Source organism: Aulonocara stuartgranti (genome assembly GCF_965226115.1).
Source record: "Aulonocara stuartgranti genome assembly, chromosome: 12".
In the NCBI taxonomy this organism is placed as follows: domain Eukaryota; kingdom Metazoa; phylum Chordata; class Actinopteri; order Cichliformes; family Cichlidae; genus Aulonocara; species Aulonocara stuartgranti.
Window position 1 is genome coordinate 36449252 of NC_138948.1, and position 18857 is coordinate 36468108.

Here is an 18857-nt window from a genome sequence, read left to right on the forward strand (position 1 = left end):
TTTGACAAATGAAAGAAACAGCGATGCTAGGAAGAGAACACAAGGGGAGCGTGGGTTAGGGAAAAAATAGGAAAGGATTTAAACCCCGGCTCATAAAAATCAGTATTATAACAACATTAATTGATGCTGCTGAGTACCATATGTGACGCCATATGGAATAGCTGCCCCAGAGGCCTGCTATAATAGACAGCCTGCAGTGGTGCACACAACTTGGCACATTTACAAACAAGGGACGTCCCATTAATATCAAACACACAGACTGAGCAAGAGACAGTGAGAGAGGGAGTGAGAGGGCATAGGAGGGAGGGAGGGAGGGAGGGAGGGAGAAAATAAGCAGAGGGAACCGATTTAGTTCATGTTTTATTTGGTTGCCATCTTTAGACCTTTTGTTTTTGCTCATCTCATGTTATCTTTTTTTTTTTTTTCAAATGAAGACATGTATTATATGTATATATAAATATGCATGTTCAAACCCAGCCTCTCTAATCTCACTGCTCCTTAATTACAGTAATAAATTGCCCCTCCCTTTTGGGTTGATCACATCACCCTCTGTCCGCCCAACGGCCACTCCCACCGCAGATGCCCAGTGTTCCTTTCATCATACACACACAGACACACACAGACACACACATTAGCAGATGAGGTGATGTATGGCACCTCGACAAAGGTGGCGTTAGAAATCTCTGTTTAACCTCCAATCTTGAAGCTGTTATTTACTGCTGGCTTAAGATGAGTTTCCGGTCCTTGTTCCTCGCAGCACTGATCCCGACATAGATTGTGTTTATGTAATGACAGTTAGAAATGTATTTAAAACAACAGTAATGAACAGAAAATTCATGTTGGAGTTTTGAGATTCACAGCTTTTTATTTAGTTTCCTGTTATAGCGAAAATCTGCCAAGTGCAGTTCATGCATTCATACATTTTCATAGCTGAAAGTACACAACTAATCAGCTGATTCTTACTTTCTCGTTCTGCCAACTTTAGACATCACATTCTCCTAGTTCTCTAAATTATAATTTGATCACTTGTTAACCCCAAAAATGTCCAATTAACAAAGATATTAGACCAAAATCATCCCATTTAAAATGGCGAGAGTTAAAGATTTGCGAAAGAAATTATTACTGCTAAATAACAGTTTTAGCACATGTAAAGCACAAAACAACGTAAATTACAAAATTGCAACAAAACATTTGGGCAGTGAGGTGGCTAAAACTGCAGTTGAAGCTTTTATCCCACAAATCTGTGCAAATGTAATAGCATCATTACTCCTTTGTATGCCAGGGGCATCTGCAGACAGACATGCATCCAGCTACGTATAGCCTGGATGCACATCCATCCTTTATATGCAAGGCTCTTCTGACTCTTCTGACATGCCCAGAGCATGTAGGGAGAGAGAGAGATCCTTATGAAACTGAGTTGTCAGCCATTCTGTTGACTTTCATAGAATGTGAGGCGAAACAAGAATAGCGTACAGCTGTTTCCTCCCTGACACAGAGGGAGGCAGATGAAGAGCAAAAGAGGGGAAAAGAGAAAGAGGGAGGGAGGGAGGAAGAGAGAGCTCTCCGCTCTGTGATGTGCACTGATGTAGCTGGAGCTCTAGGTCAAACGCTGCCAGTGTTTTGTGTTCATCTTCGTCTCGTCTCCCCAGTGCTCCTCTAAATTATTCACAGCCTGAAGTGTGCAATGTGGCTGCCTCCTTCTTTCCTCTCTCCTCCTCCAGTCTAGATTCCTCTGTCTTACTTTTTTCTGTTTCCCTTTCTTTCTTTCTCATGTGACAGCTTGTTTCAAAATCCCCCCTCCCCAACCCGTCCCGCATCCACTCATCTACCATCACCCAACCATCTTTTATTAGTGACTCCATCTCTCGCACTTCTCCTTTCATCCTGGCTTTCTTGCTTGATTCTCCAGACTAGACTCAGTCATCCCTTTTTACGTGGGTAGGCTGCCAGCTGTTAGTATCAACTCCTTAGCTGGTAGCTCCTGCTCTCACTCGACATCTTTCTGCCTCCCTCACATCGATCTCGTAGGATCTTAGATGCACTGGTCGGGTTGACAGCGAGTTCTCCCCCGTCTGATTTTCTTTATCTGAGTGACTCGTGAGAGAAAGTGCACGCTGAATCCTCAGACCAGTCTGTATCTCAAATTAAACATGTGCCTGTTAATCATTAAGCTTTTAAGAGACTACCTGTCCTGTAAACAAGAAAGAAAGTAACCGAGGCAAAAAAATCAATGACATGGCAGGGTTAGGGTCACGCAGTTGTCGTCCATCAGAGTTTTTAGTATTTGGTCCTTTATTGTCTGTGGGCGTGTCAGAATATAGCAGGCATTGTGGAAAAATAACACTGTTTTAATTGGCTGCATTATCAGATTTTATCCATACTGCAAAAGCCCAAGGGCAATGCACACACAGTACATCTGTCTGCAAGTGGGAGATTTTGTAACACATTATTATTGCGAGGTTAACAAGGAAGATGCAAGCACTGGTATCAGATCCTGTCTGGACAGCAGGGGTTGGAGGATGAAGTGTGCCCCTCGTGGCTACCTGAGGAGAGAGCAGAGCAAAGAAAGTAGTTGAATCTAGTTCCAGCTCTTGCCACAGGACACTCATTTGTAATTCTGTACCCTGCCTATAACGTTTGATCATTGCAGAGGGGGGGACGGGACGTAAGGGAGCTGAAGGTTTCGCCCTCGCTCTTTGGCCTCCCCCCCTCCCGCCGAACCCTTTACCCGCCCTCTTGCATTTGCTGTCACCCAGTATGAATGCCCCCTCTGGCCCGATGACAAGTCTAGCGTGAAATGCTTGGCTGCCCCCTGAAATTAGCAGTAGAGCCCCCCGGCGGCACATGCTTCTCATGACCAGCACACAGTGGGCTGCCGCCAGATTCTTTTCATTATGGCTGTGGCCTGCCAGCCCCCTGACTCTACCTCCTTCTGCCTCTTCCTCCATCCCACCCTCCCTCTCCTCCTCCTTCCCCCTGTGTGTCAGCCAGAGCTCAGTAAACAGCATCTGTAGTGCTCATCACATTACTGTCGTAGAGAGGAGACGGAGAGAGTGAGAGCCAAGTTCTCTGTGGGGATTGCTGTTATGCCTGTGTATCAAAGTGTCCGCATGCATATAATTATTTGCATGCGTGTAGTATTTTATTTCATGCGAACATCCACAGTAGCTCATATGTATATGCACATATATTGTGTGCTCATGTCTCTGTTGGCTTCACAGGATTAGCAAAGGAGAGAGAGTTAGTAGCAGTAGTACAGAGCGAGAAAGAGTCAGAGAGAAGGGGGGTAGCAGTACAGAGCAATGCCTGGAGGCTCAATCTGTTCCTCACTGAGCTATATCAGTGTTAGAGACGGCGGCTCGGGCCGCGGGGAAGCCTCCACTCGCTCCATCAAACTGTCAGGCAGCCAACGGAGCTGCACAGGGAGACTCTCAGCTGCCCCCAGGGCCAGTTCAAGTCAACATCCCATTTCCTTGCCTCCTCGCCTAATTTCTCCTACGCCCCGACTTAAATTTCCAATGCCCAGTGTCTGCCGCTGCAGCTCAGCAGCAACAGGCCCAGGGCCATGTCAGAACTCTGGGAGGTACCGAGCGTTGCGCGTGTGTGTCTGTGCACGCTAATTTCTGAAGGCAAGATAGCACTAGCTGCAGTCAGCAGAGAGGAGAAGGAGCTGCAGGGGCCCCATGAAAGACAAAAAAATAAAGAAATAAGTAGAAAAAATTAAAAAAACATAAATCAGTGTTTTATTTTTCTCTCTCGTTCTCCCTTACCTGTATGCCCATTTTTCTTCTTCAGCTATATTCATAACACAGTTGTGTATTCCCTGTCCCATCAGATTTCTGGCAGTTTCCTTTTTCTCTCTGAGCTGAATAAATGCTCCCTGTTCTCTCATACATCTGCCATTACTGTCTGTTTTCCCGTTGCCAAACTACTCCAAGGATCACACCAGCAGCCCAGCCAGCTCTGTCCCTCCCTCAGGGTTATCCTGAAAGCATGGGGAGCAAGGCAGTCCTCTAATTTAGTGAAAGGAGGCGGGTTATCATCGTCAATCTGTCCACCACCCCCCCCCCCCCCCCCCCCCCCCCATCTCCTTCTTGCTCGTTGACCTCACCAAATACCTTTCATAGAATTGAAACAGAGAGCGTCCAGGTCTCAGTGCTGTTTACGTGGACTCTGGGTAATGTTAAAGTCTGCTTAGTGTGGTCCCGGGCAAGAACTATATCTTTCCTCACCTCAGCTTGATTTACATGGCCTCTACTGGCTCTTTACTCGAGTGTGTCAGTTCTAAAGCAGAGACCACGGTGTGTCTGGCTAATGCAAAGAGCATTTTCTCCAACCCTGTCTTCTTCAATCCCCCTTCACTATCACTCTCTCTCTCTGCCCTCTCTCAATGGGCCTCTGTGAAAGGAGGTTTTGCTGAAGTCCTCTCTTGTTTGCACAGCCAATTCCAATGTCCCAAGCTCAAATATGGTTTTGCGTGAGAGCCTGTCTAGGTCTGCTGGTCGATATCATTTCTGCCCGGTAGAGCTTTTTCTCTCAATCTTATTCCCCGCGGACCCTACATCTTCACTGAGATCAATACTTTCCTAATCCAGAGCTCTAAGGCTGACCCTGGGTAATCAGCTGACTTCCCATGCTGCCTGCTGAGGAGGTCAGGGGTCAAAAGGCTGTATAGATTTGATCCTGTGATCAAATCGCTTTGCTCGGTGGTGCTTTCAGATACAGCTATTAGGGTCAAGATAAATTGCTTGATTTTTCCCTCTCCCTGGTTGTGAAAGTTAAATGCAGTGGTGTGTTTTTGCTATGAATAGCATTAATGCACCAGACTCCCGAAGCTTTTTACCCCATTTAGTTTCAGCATAGATACAAAATTATTAGGTTTATCTGATCATCCAAAGATATGAAATGAGTAATTGATATTTTTTTTTTACTATTTAAAGGTTTTTTGAACACACTTGCATGATTACATATATATGTAACCAGACACCATCACAATGGCCATGTATCATTTACTCTACCGTTATATATATAAACATTCTATAGTGTTGTGCTTTGGTTCTGCCTGGTGCTTCACCACTCATCCATAGCTCTCATCGTCTGGAGCACAGGCCAAGTGCCTGGCCTGGAATTGCCAGTTCCCTTTCATTAAGCTTTTCCAGTAACAGGACAAGCAGTTGTTTGGTTAAAGATTGCATCTGCATCCGTCCATCTTCAGCCCACTCTTTGCCCGACTGCTGACCTTCCCCACACTAGGGCTCCATCAGGCCCTAGTTCACCTTGGATTCAGTCTCTAACCCTGATTTGTTTTGATAAGCACTATGGAGGATGGCATTGTCCAGCTCTTCCAGGCAGATAGTATCATGAACGCAATCAAATCTGAACTCTCCACTGAGTCATGACAAAGGGTTAGCACATAAGAACATGCAACTAAAATGTCCTGCTGATAAATTATGAAAGATGAGTTGAAGTTAAGCTTTGCCGCAGGGCCAGTGAGACTTTCAGATCTCCTGCTGATGTTTCAGCCCAAGCAGGGGGTCCCCCGGTGGACTTGAGGCTTTGCATCCAGACCCCGTCAGAATGGTCATGACGCCTACGCTCCCACACCTCATCCCAGTATCTGCAGGAGGGAAATTGCAGGAGAAAATTGGTGTTGTTCCACCAGTATTCGACACCGCTTCCGTCCGCGACCATCTAAATGGACCATTACCTCCTCTGTGTGCTCTCACTCCAGGAGATCCGGGTTTGTTAGAGGTCTTCTTTTAGAATCAGGGGTATCTCAGTATATGTGCCTGGAGAAATGTCTTATAAATTGAAGCCATTTCTTCCACCGCTGTAGACTTTTGCATCGCGGACACTTTAACTTTATACATTTGGATAAAACATCAAGAAAAGCAGATGCTCTTTCGCTGCTGTCATGATGCAGCGCCCATCTCCCCGTCAGTTAATGTTGTTTTGGGCCTGAATGGAACACAACTGGTTGCTTATCAGGAGTTAATTTTGCTTTAATCCAGTTCCTCGTCGTGCCATTGCATCTACAGTTATTAGATATGACTGTAATTTAGCAGAAACACACCTTACAGTGACTTTGAAAAATTACAGCCAATCAAGCTTTTATCACGAATAGTATTATCAAAGCACTGACGCTTTTATGCTCTCCTCTTCTGCTTTTATTCATTTTATTTACTGCTTTATTTATTTTGAGAAGGAACTGACAGTGGCACTTTAATGCCAGCAGCTCTCTCCTGCTCTCTCTCTTTTTTTCAACATTTCTTGCAGCAAGCACAGGCTTGTGATCAGTATTCAGGAAGACAGTTGTTGACGCCATGCCAGCATTTGCGTTGCTGGGCAAGTTCCTCTTCTGTTCCTCTTTCTATCTCTGAGGCAGAATTCATGGCAGACTGTCCTCCGAGTGTGACAAGTGGAACTGTGTGATTAATTTGGCCAGTCGTTTTAATGTGCTCCGGGATGCGCAACGCTTATTGTCTTCCCCTTGCACGTCTATCAGAATCTGCCAGAGAAATGTCCAGGAGAATCGAGACATCCATCCCTCTCTTTCTGTTTTTTTCCCCCTCCCTCACGCTACTCTCTTTCTCAGCCCTGCCTCATTTCAGGGCTGAGCTACAGGGTCGTCATGGGGGCTAGCCCAGGTCGAGGCCTGGCTCCAGCCAGGGCCGCTGGCGGAATAAATCTCCTGTCTCTGAAGTGTTGAAAGCTGTGTAAATGTCAAACGCGTTCGTCTGATGTGCTGGCTGAGGGGAGGAGGGGTTGGAGAGGAGGTGGAAAGCTGGGAGGGAGGGTTTGTGGATGAGCCATCCACTGATTCTGGTCCCCCGTTGCCCTTCGTAGCTGGCGGTTGCCAGGTGCAGATGTTGCTGCTTGCTCCATGCCTCTGAAGAACTAGCCTTTTTTTTTTTTTTTTTTGAGGTGGGGGGCGGAGGGGGGGCGGGGGGTACTGCAAGAGACAGAAACCACCAGGGGCTTGGCTCCTGTCAGGCAGCTTGGTGAGCAGCGTATCTTTTCGATTTTAACAATGTCCCCTCTGACCACCAGACATGCTGTTTAGGGAGGCTTCTGTTTGGGGTTGTGGTTTTGCATTTTCATCATTTGGCTTTCTTGTACCTTCTTGCTGAAAATTGTTTTCCTCGTGCAGACAGTCAAAAGAAGCATAGGGTGCTAAACGACGTAGCGCTGCTCTCGCCAACAACAATGCGTGCACAAACACGAGCCAATCTTGGACTTTTATTGTGTTTCTTTCTTTGAATGGACCAAGTGTTATAGCCCAACAGGGCAATCACATGTGGGCCTGACAAAAACTGCTGTAACACTGCCTATCCCTTCATCTCTATAGCATCCCCCCCGCCTGTTCTTACGTTTGTTTTGTTCCCCTCTTTCCACCTACCTCTCTCTCCCCTGCTGTGCTGTGCCTCTCTCTGTCTCTGTCTGAGCCCTAGCTACTATTTCTCTTCTCGCTCTGCTACAGTGCATGCTACTTGTAAAAGGATAAGCACCATGCTGTGCTCTTTTGATATTATTTTTCCTCCTCGCCAGCTCCAGCCTTGTGAGGCCTCATATCTAGTGTCATGGCTACTGCTGCAACAACAAGGCCAAGCATGCACCCAGGGAATAGACCATGCCAGTTGTTCATCTCCATCACCTACGGTTTAAACTCGTCCTCAGTAATAGAATGGATCTCACAACTGCTGTGAGATGGAAGTCATCCGTTCAGCTGCATGCTAAGAATACATTTACTCCATTTTCTGCAGGGAAGGGGTAATGTTAGAGAGTGGATCAATTTTCTTTTCTTTTTTCGCAATTCATAGTTAGATGAAGATGGAGAGAAGCATTGTTTTGAATGTGATTTCTTCGTGGTAAAATACCAGAATTCTGAGGGAACAAATGGGTGATGATAACAGGTTGTGATGTGCTCCTAACTACCAGTATAGAAATGGATTGCAATTAATTTGTCTGGAATTCACAGCCTGAATGGAAACTGATTGACATGAATCCTTTGCCACTTTCTCTTCTTAATGCCCGGCACTTTGTAATGATTGTCTTTTGACAAGCAGTAGTTCAAAGAAGAGAAAAGAAGATATTTTGTATAAAAATGTGTCCAATATTTTCATTTGTTTAAGTACTCTGTGTGTCTGTGTGTGCGTGTGTGTGTGTGTGTGTGTTTGTGTGTGTGCGGGGGAGGGGGGGGATCTTTTAGGTTAATCCTAGAGTGTTAAGGTCTGGTGGTCTCTGCTTTTGAAATGTGTGGTGTCGTACTGACAGATCCCCAAAGACATCTATTGGATTTAACCTGCTCTCCGAATTATATAAAGCAGCTCTTTCTAGTGCAAGTAGAATAATTTACAGATGGTGAAAATTTCAGACTTTATTCAGTTAAACAACAGAGAAAAAAGTGTTTGAGATTTACCTAAAGTTCATCACATCTGTGTAAATGTAGGCATCTACACTGAGAAAAGTATTATGTTATATATAAATGTAAATGGCACATGAAGCAGAAAAAATATCATTTCTAGTTGTTGAACGTATATGCAAAGGCCTGGAATTTGTAGTAATGTGATCAAGATATAGGTTAAGTTGTATATCACTAGTAGCTTAGCCCTGTTCAGGAGAAAAACCTCTTACAAGCTGTTGCACATTGCAGTGGAAATCGCAGATCTCTGCAGTCATTGATTTAACTATGATTTTTACATCTTATCAAAGAGTAAAGCTTGAAAGTTTCGTTGAGCTACAAGTGGACCTTTTAACCAGGATCAGCCTGAGCACATGAGCAAATCCACCAGTAAACTGCTCAAAAAGAAGAAATATAGACATGAATCCCATGTAACTTTGTAATTTTAACATGTTGTCGCCTCTTGGCCAGTACTCCCTTGAAAAAGAGGTTTTTAATCTCAATGGGACTTTTCCCGGTAAAATAAAGGTTAATAATAATAATCAAAAGGCAGGAAAATTCTTACCACTATTTATATTGAATTACTTATTGAAAAGACTATTTTCCTTGTGGTGTCGTTGTGTGTACTATTTAAGCAGTGCGTTTGACAGTTCATGACTACACTCTGTTATTCAGAGCACATACTTGTTTTATACCCTCCAACAAGTGTATTTTCTTCCTGCATGTCTGGTATAAGTAAACACACACATCTTACAGAGTTGTTAGTGATGACTCTGCAGCCAAGGACTCCTACCAACCTTTGGCATTGCCTAGTAGGATAAGCTATTGGGCATGGACTCACCCCTGAACCCACACACTCACACACATCCCCCCTTTCTCCTCTCCTGAGAGATCTTGGCCACCGAGCCCTTGTTCTGATTACTCTCGTTACTTAATTATACATTTGGACCCACCACGCTCACGACAAAAGGACACTGTGCCTCCATTGACACAGCTCCCTCCTCATTGTGCTCCACTTTGAAAGGGAGTCAAGCAAAATAGAGAGGGCCCACTTAAATATGTTGCCACAGGGACTTAATTGACAGATTGAAGGCAGTTTTTTTTCACCGTCGTCCTTTCTCCATGTGGCTCTTTGGTTGAATTGCTCTGTTCCTCATGCATCCTGCTGTGAGGTCCAGTGGGCCTGGCAAGGCAGCTCAGCCACTCCTGTTTCCACAGCTTCTCCATCTTTGAGGTGTAACCAGCCAGGAGCCGTTCGTGACGAGCGAATGTTAGACGCAGGAGCTCGTAAGGTGCATACAAGTTCAGGAATGTTGCAAAGAAAATCAAACAAATGCTGTTAGACAGGGTTATTGACTTTACCTTAACTTAACACATTTTTCCGGAGTAAAGGTGAAAATAATTTCCCGTATTTGTGCGTATTTAATCGTGTTTTTATTATTTGCCAAAAAGAGTTTTGTGTCGGTGAACATACCAGGAATAAAAGGCCGGGCTCTTGGTATTTGCAGCATTCTTGTCATCTGTTTGCAAAAAGTGGCAAGGTCTGACTTTTTTGAAATCTTTTTCTTTGATATTCTTTTTACTCTTTTTGATATATTTGATCCCAATCACTGCATATTTCATTGGTGAAATTTGAAGTGCTGAAGACAAACCATTTCTCTTCTTGACTGAATGGAAGGTGATTTGGCCTTTAGCTGTGCTAGAACAAGGTACATTTCAGAACACAACCTCTCTTGTTATTCAGTTCCTTTATCCCTGTAGAAGACTGACATACAAATTAAAGACTGGTTTGTCACACCACGGATTTGAAATACCACACTTAATAGGCACTGTGCTGGAGAATTCAAAGAACCTACGCTCTCTGTGTCCTTGAGATGCTATCGTCCAATTTTAAAGCACACTTAAAAGGCTAAATGACAAGCTGCAGCTGAATGCCAAGTCACTAAACAGACTCTTTATAATAGAATCCCGTGCAAAGTATTTTCATCCTTTGCAAATTTAAAGCAGTGAATTTGCGACAGAAACACCAGAAAGGCGTTTTGTGCCACTGTGCTCCTTTTGAAACTTGAAAAAAACCTCTTTCAGACTACCGCACTCTCCTTTCCCTCTTCATCCTCTGCCGTTTGCACTGAAAGCTGACAGTGAATGAGAGGTTGCACACAAAAATAACATCTGCACTGATTATGCTACTGGGGTGGGGAGCCAAATGAATAATTCCTTATATTTCCTGTGTCTGTCTCTTTTCTGTTACAGTGTGACAGCGAGAGTGACATTGACGACAAGGTAAGACTGCTTTTCCTGTGTTTACTCACCCAGCGCATGAAGAATCGGAGAGTTGTGAATAATAAATTTGAGCTCTCAACTGAGAAAGGGGAGATAGTCATAGTGTATTGTTAGCGAAAAAAAGATAAGGGGGTAAAAAGCAACTGCGCCTGGTCCCAACACTGTTGATCATTTGAATCGTACGGAGCATGAAAGTGACAAGAAAAATGTTGCACATCAAGACACTGATTTTCAGTGTTGGTTTTCTGTTCTTTATGAAAAGACGCGGTACCTATTATTTTTGGAACACTTTATGCACAAATATTTCCTACATATGCCTCCTAGCTTAGATCGTAGTGTGTGCTGCATGCAGTAAAATCTGCATTTAATCTATTCACAAAGCACATAACACCTTTATCTGCTTCTAAGTTACTCGACAGCAGCCGGAGTTTGTAACGCGTGTGTTTTATTTTCAGTATGATGAATGACAGATTTACAAGTTACAACCAGAATGTTTAACAAGATCGTTCAACAATTTCATTTAAAATATGCTTTAGTTGTGCTGCTAACTAGTAACACCTTGATTTTCTTCAGAAAGCGTTGTCATCAGGTTACCAGTTCACAATTTGACAGATGTAGTCTATCAGTTTCACCTCTGAGTGTTTGTAATCATCTCAGAGGTGGTTGGCTGATGGCAGGCACCTGGTTACAAGATGAAACGTCTTTGGGGAACCTTACGCATCCTAATTCCTGCACAGTTTAGCAATTACTCTCTGGTAAATGAATTTGATAGCATGCCTAATCTCCTGTAAGCTTAGCTCCCAGTTCTGTGGAAATGTCTGCAGCTCTCCCTATAAATAATACATTGATAGCAAGCCCAATTTGCATTAACTGTAGCCTGGCAAGTCAATAGGCTTTTATCTCTTCATTTAAGCGAGGAGGAACCGAGGGCACGAGCTAGTTGACACGACAGAGAGATGTAGCAGGCCTGTCAGTCTCCATACGGCTCCCTGGCAACACTGTGGGTGGAGGAGAGAGGGAAGTAAAGTAGAAGGAAGTGTTTCCTTCTAAGGGTTTTTGTTTCCTCTCGGTTACTTGAGACTCGTTTTAATTTTCAGTATTGAAAAAAAAAAAGTTTGGTACTACAGAACTAAACATAAAGATGGGCAGGAGAAAAATCAAGAAGCGCTTTGACAGTTTTACAGAAACTCAGCTGTCTTTCTGTGTTGTTGGTTATGTGTCAGCCTGTCTGTGGACTGGGACGCAATTCAAGACATGGTAGACTGTTAGACACTGCTGCCAAGTCTGATTGTTGAATTTCGTGCCAATTATTTCACAGTCCAAGAGCCAGATTGTAGCTTCACCTTCTTCTCAGACTACTTTTCATTAGTATGTCATCAGGAAGTGTTTTAGCTTGAGAAATCTCTGGAAAAATAGTAATGCCACTTTTATTGCACACCAGTTTGCGCTCTCACTGTGAGAAACATAGTCAGTGCATATTTCTGTAGATGTTAGTGCAAAAAGACATCTTCCTGAACAATCAATGTGAATCCTAATCCATAAGCAGCAAAGTAATACTGCAAGTGAAAACAACTTGTGAAAGTTACTATTAGTCAAACTATCTAGGCTTCAGTGTGGTCGCTAGCTTGTTTTTGTCTGTCTCAACTCTTAGTTTCCATTCTCAGTTCTAAGTTTTTTAAGTACAAGTTTCATGTTTTGTCAAGTCTATATTAAAGCAATACTGACTTGCCCATATGTACAGTGAAAGAGTCGTCAGTGTTATTATTCCTCTCGTTCACACACTGAAGTTGACTCATCTTAGTGGCAGTGATAGGGAGCAATATTCACATGCTTGTTGTTTTCAGGTAGAATAAAATGAACTGCAAAGTTCAGATGAAACTAATGTGCATTTTTACACATAACAAGAGCTTTATAAAAATAATAAAACAACATTTTAAACATAAAGATAGTTTTTAATACTGGGATGAAAACGCTTTGGAGTCAGTGAATGATTCGTTTTCCTCTGTCGAGAGCCTCTGCCAGGCCTTCACTGCAGCCACCTTCAGTTGCTGCTTGTTTATGGGTCTCTGCATTCACTTTTGTTTGCAGTAATCCAAAACCTGGCTTTTTTCCCCTTTTTTTAGCTGCCAGCTAATATTATTTTGACTTCAGCAAGCAACATATGGTAGGAATGCAGCACTGGAACACAAGAACCTAAAATGTATGCATACACTGCCAGTCCATAGTTGATTGTGGACTGGCTAGTCACACAGGACTATACTGAAAAATGATCATCTAACTACCTTGTTGAAGAATGAAACTAAAAAATAATAATAATAAAAAATTTTATTAGATAAGTAAAAACGGGGGCCTCAAAAATAAGTGTTAAAGTGTTCTGTTCTTCCAGTAGTGGTAAAGTTCCATTCCCACGAGCAGAGGTATTGACTGTAAACAAAAGATTTCTCCTAAAGCCAACAGGAAATGTAACAGAGCAATGGCATAATTCCAAAACTACGTTTCGCTCTTTCGCTGTTGTGGATTCTTTGAAAAGTCTCTGTTAGTGTTGACGTGTTTTCCAAGCGTGCAAGAAGAAAAGAACATCTGGATAAAGGCTATAGCAGCCCTGCCCTTTTTATTGCCTCAGAAACACGTATTACCATAATCAAGGTGATGAGAGTTGCGAATCATCCATATCAAATTGCAGAGGAAGGGAGAAGAATGGGGAAAAAATAATTTGACAGGCCATCACCAAAAGCAGGAAAAAAATATGACGGTGTAAAAATTGGGTTCCATGAGGAGAAAGACAAACACTGTCATTTGTAATTGCCTGCACTCAGGATAACTCGACAGTGATAATTTTCTGCAACGTTTTGCTAAAACAGGTGCCAGCTCCTCCCGAATCTTTCCAGTGAAAACAAAGGCTCCTTTCACATCAGATTACCAGGCACCTGAACACCCACATTGTCGGGATTTCACAGATTAACTTAATTAGAATATTGCTTCCAGGTGTGCCCCCAGGGTGCAATCAGTTACACTGTATTTAAATAACACTGACGAGTTGCTACAGCAAAGTCAGTTTAGATTGCTGCACCTTGTGGAACTCGCTTGCATCAAAGCAATGCTTTGATATAGCACCCAATGGCGTGTTTCCAGAGCATGTCAGATTTGAAATCTTTAGCAATTGCCCAGTCGTTTCTAGTTAAGTGCGAGGGTGCCCTAAGAAATAGCTTCATATAGATGGGCCTGCCTTGATGAAACAAGCAATCAGAATCTTGGTATAGTGTTCACATTGTTACCAGTGTTTGTTGAGAGGCCTGTCATGTGATGTCATGTTTGACAATGAGAAGTATTGAGTGTGATTTTATATAATATACCCTTGATATTGGCTCGTCATATGCCTGCACCTCAGAGGCATAAAACAACCCACAAAATTAGGAATTCTTAAGTAGAACAGTCTTTTCACTGTGTTTACTGTCATTAAAGCAACGGTTAATGTGTTTGCACAAAGCTATGCTAAATTTGAAGCTTGCAAAGAAAGTAACCACAGCTTAAATAAGAAACAGCGTAGCAACACAGAAACTAAATGTATTCACGTGAGACTGTGCTGCACACATGAGAACATCATTCACCGTTAAGTCTGGATCTAAATACTTTGAGCTGCTAAAATGCTCTCATATGCCCCAGAACACATCTTAGCTCTGCAGAAAGTGGGCTGAGTGATTGGTTGTGCTTGTAGAATGGGACAATTAGTGTGCAGTCACAGGGTCAATGTTGGGTGAAATTGTATAAAGAATTTCAAAACAATTTTATTTTTATAACACCAAATCGAAACAACAGCCATCTCAAGGCTCTAAAGACCCTACAATAATAGACAGAACCCCAGCAGTCAGCACTTGGTGACAGTGGGAAGGAAAAACTCCCTTTTAACAGGAAGAAACCTTCAGCAAACAACATGTACTTAAAATGTAAACAAGCACATTTTTTACGCTCTTTTCCCCAACAACTCATCAAAATCCTCATATCACCAGCAGTAATATCTTTCTGGCTCCTAACCACTTCATGGATTTCTTGTTTCTTTTTGCTGATTTATCACTTGACAGTGATATTAAGCAATTTACTAATTAACTTAAACCGTCTTTTAGTATTACTGATTTCTGCCTCCATCCTTCTGCAATGAATGAACTTTCCAAACTGGCCAGTCTCTGACACATCTGAGGTACTTCAAGTCAGGACATCATTTTCTTTCATTGGAGAGCCATGGAAAGAAATAGAGTGGTATTTTATCCCTTCTCAGTTTGTTCATGCACTCTCCTGGAGTGTCATCCTATCTCCATTAGGCCTCACTTTGCCATCTTCCCTAGCTCCTCCAATTTCCCTGGTATTCTTTCTCCTGTGCAAATATTATAGTGGCCTGTATGCGAAACATTAATGCAGCAGCCTCAATAGCCACACTACCACACAGCGGAGGACACCCCGGTCAGCTAATTCTATTTGGTCCTCTTTGCCGAGCAGTCATTCAGCAGAAAGTGAATCTGTCTCCGAGGGAGTCTCGGAGGACCATTACCACATCCTGTCAATGAGTTCTTTTATGGCTCTGGTGTACTCTTCTACCAGGCCAGCACATGGGCTCTGACTGACACATTAATTCCCCCTCTACGTCCATATCTTCCTGCAGTTTGCAGAATGAATGCCATATCACCACGTCTCAGCGACTTATCATTAATGGCTCGTCGGCTGGTGGTATCCTCCCAACTGAAGCGTTGGAGGTTACGTCCTGTAAAGCTGGCAGTACTCGCACAACATTACCGGAGGATTGGATGGGGATCAAACCATATATGTTAACAGCACCATTGCCTTCACCTCTCTTATTGTTTTAACATTATTCTCTTCTTGTCCCTGGTCTTTTTCATTCACTGGCTACTTCTTAATTGCCTTTTCCATTGTTCATTCTTTACATCTTTTCCTCTGTCACCATCTTGAAAAAGGAAAGAAGCCAATAGTAATATATATGCATGTAGATATAGCCTCCACACTCAACTCCCAGTGCCTTGCAAGCTCTAGATTGGTCTCCAAGAGTCATCATATTCAATAACAAACAGGGCATGCACCGGGCTGCTGACAACCTGAGCGTTTTTTATGGATGGAAAAAATGGACCGGCTTAATGTTTCGACACAAGTGATCATCCGTCCTCATCTCTTTAATGAAATTAGATTAAGTGCACCTGGGAAAGAGCTGAGAAAGCAGAATGCCTCGCCACCATCTTTAGTCTAAAACCAATTTGCCAGTAATATTCCTTTCCCCCCAGCTTGGGAATCATCGTCCCTGATTTAAAATGGAGGAAGAACGAGATGAGACCAGAGCTGACTGGTTGCATTCAGCTCCCCACAGGCACTGTGAAATTAGAACTGACACCGGCAACACAGGCCTTAATATGGAGATGTCATTTTTTTTCTCTTCTTGCTTTTGTCTTTCTCTCTCCTTCCGCGTCCTTCATTTCTTCCTCTTAGTCAGTTAGTTCCTCCTTTCAGGATTGTTTTCGCTTTCTGGCAGAAAGCAGAAAAGGGTGGAAAATGTGGAGAAACATTCAAATCAGAAGATTAACCATTCCCCCTAATTTCAGTATTGTTTGGATGTAAAGCTTCCTGTGAGTTTATGGATTAAGGTTAAAATTTAGTTTATGCTATAATCAGCTTCTTAGAGGAAAATAATTCTGACTTTTAGCTTTGTACACTGGCCAGAAATAAATATATTCTTCATTAGTTGGTCTCATGATGTTTATTACATCTAGCTGTTACAATGTACCTGGAAGCACTTATCTCTTTGATTGATATTGGGCTGTTTGCAACATGCTCTCATTTATGGTCAGCTCCAGCTCATATGAGCTCTGCAGGCTTCTTTTTTTTTTTTTTTTTTGAGTGGTTTTCAAGCAACGCATCTGTTGCACATTTAGTGCACAAGTATGCAGTTATCAGAGAGCTCACTTTGATTTGCCTCTGAAGTGAAGAAGGACACATTTAGTCTTAGCAGCATATGATGCGTGTGTATTTGTGTAGCTTAGAAGCAAGTGATACTAAGGGCACGCTCTGCGGTGAAAACCAGCCCCAGTGCATGTTGGGAAGAAGAGGCGTGATGACAGAGAACGACTTGGAGTTTCTGCAGGGCCAGCCAGCAGACACAGCCAACTGACATCAGCAAAGACAGCTTGTCACTAGCAATGCATGTCATACAGCAATGCAGGGACAGTCAACGCAGCCGTGGCATCACCGATGTGGCATCCAATATCCCGGTCCAGATTCTTTCTTAAAGGTTAGCACAGATGTTGGCATCGCAGATGAAAATAGAAGGTCTGTGGCAACCAAAACCACGTCAGCCACTAAGAACAAGGGAGGTATGAAAACATAACATGGCATCCAGACTGTAATCTTCTTTCACTTACTGCCGTCTTTCAGCGAGGCTGTTTGTGTTGGCAGAGAGTGTTAATAGAACATAGTTGTTCCTTTGTTCTGTTAAAATCATAGCACACACCCTACCCTCTGTCTCTGGAACAGCAGTGCTCTGCTAGCTCTTTGAAAAAAAAGAAAATCCCGTCACCACTCAGCCATGTTCAACAGCTTGTGATCATTGTTATTGGGGGAATTATTGTTGCCTCGATGAACACCAGGTTTTGCTATGTGTTTTTCTTCCACCCGGACTAGATCCATTTTTAGAGGCGGTTTTCTTCAAACACTGTTTTTCCCACCTGAGAGCTCCGATTCTGTAATAGAAGAGTTTTCAGCAACGGCCAGGTGAAACGCTCGATTGAACAATTTTCTGCTAGAGATCTCGTCAGTTCAATGATACGGTAATAGAGAAAGCATGGCACGCCATATCAAACAAGACAAGTTGTGAGATTTTACACCAGCTGTGATGTCACAATGCATCTAACTGGTACTGCATCAAAGTATTTGGATCTGTTGGGAATAATGCTATAAGTGCACTGCGTTATTTGTTATATCCATGTTTGTAGAGAATATTTTTAGCAGTATACATTTTGAAAAACAAACTTTTTTTTTAATTAATAGTTGCATTTGTAAGTTAAAGAAGATTTCAGCTTGGATTGGAAGCTTCACCCACAATTTAATTATTTCGAAAATAATTAAAATTAAGTCATGTTGAGGTTTATTTATAGGTCATATGCTTCTAATGATGCGCTTTTACAACAGTCACTTAATCAGAAGTGAAGTAATCTCAGTGCATTTGTGTGACAAAACCTTTAGCATGCGGCTAAACTCTCTAACCCTGTGCTAAGTGTGTGTCCACTCTGCTCCAAACCCACATGGCACAGAAATCATTGTTTTTCAAGTGGCCTCTGTTTGAATAACAATCCAAGCACTATATACATTTTTCCACATGAGTAATAAAAGTAAAATTGACTCCACATTGGATACAGATGTTCTGTGGGAAGCGAGTAAGACACAAATGTTTTTGTGTATGTGGATGTAGGATTTGAGCGTTTCTGATCGTGCATAAACATAATGCCAAAGTGGGTTTTTATTCAATAAACATGGTTGGACTGTAATTACTTACACATTTCTTCTGGCTGGAAATGGAAGACAGACTTGTGTGCGTTTATGCTGGCGCACCAAGACTCTGTCTCAGCCTTGGCTTGTCTGCACGAGGCCGCTTAATGCGAGAGGACTCACTTTTCCTTCACAACAAATGACATATGCATTCAGGGATAAATATAGAATTCCCTGTTGTTATTAGGAATCAGTACCATTCTGGGTAATGTTTCCCTGAAGAAGCCTAGTCTCCTCTTTGCCCTTGAAAATGATTAAATGTAGTTTAGGTTGACTGTGGCTGCAGGAAAATAAGAGCTCCTGTTCCTTTTAAAAAGTAGCCAGTCAGCAATGTTGTGTGACACACTTTTTATAGAAATCTTATAAGAAATATCAACACGTATTAAAAAAAAGTCCCAAGCTATAGTTATTTCTTGAGGCTCTTTATTTAATCTTCAATTACATACTGAGGCCAGGTTTCACAACCTGTATGGGAAGGATCAGTTGCAGCCCTCATAATGGTGATGACGGACAATAAAGAAAGTGAGCAGTGAGCAGCTTTCCCACCGGCTGAGAGAAACATATACCATCGTTCTTTTGCTAACCGAGTAAATCTAAACACTCAGATGCCTGTGGACGGCCTGGTGACTGCCAG

The 18857-nt window shown here is 42.7% G+C and overlaps 1 protein-coding gene across 8 annotated transcripts in view; it reads left to right on the forward strand.

Annotated features, from left to right (window-relative positions):
- fbrsl1 (fibrosin-like 1) overlaps window positions 1–18857 on the forward strand; it is a 283332-nt gene that overhangs the window by 184067 nt on the left and 80408 nt on the right. For all 8 annotated transcript variants that reach the window (XM_082553716.1, XM_082553717.1, XM_082553720.1 and 5 more), the window contains one exon: window positions 10655–10684. In XM_082553716.1, coding sequence (XP_082409842.1) covers window positions 10655–10684 — 30 coding nt within the window. The remainder of the gene's footprint in view (window positions 1–10654; window positions 10685–18857) is intronic.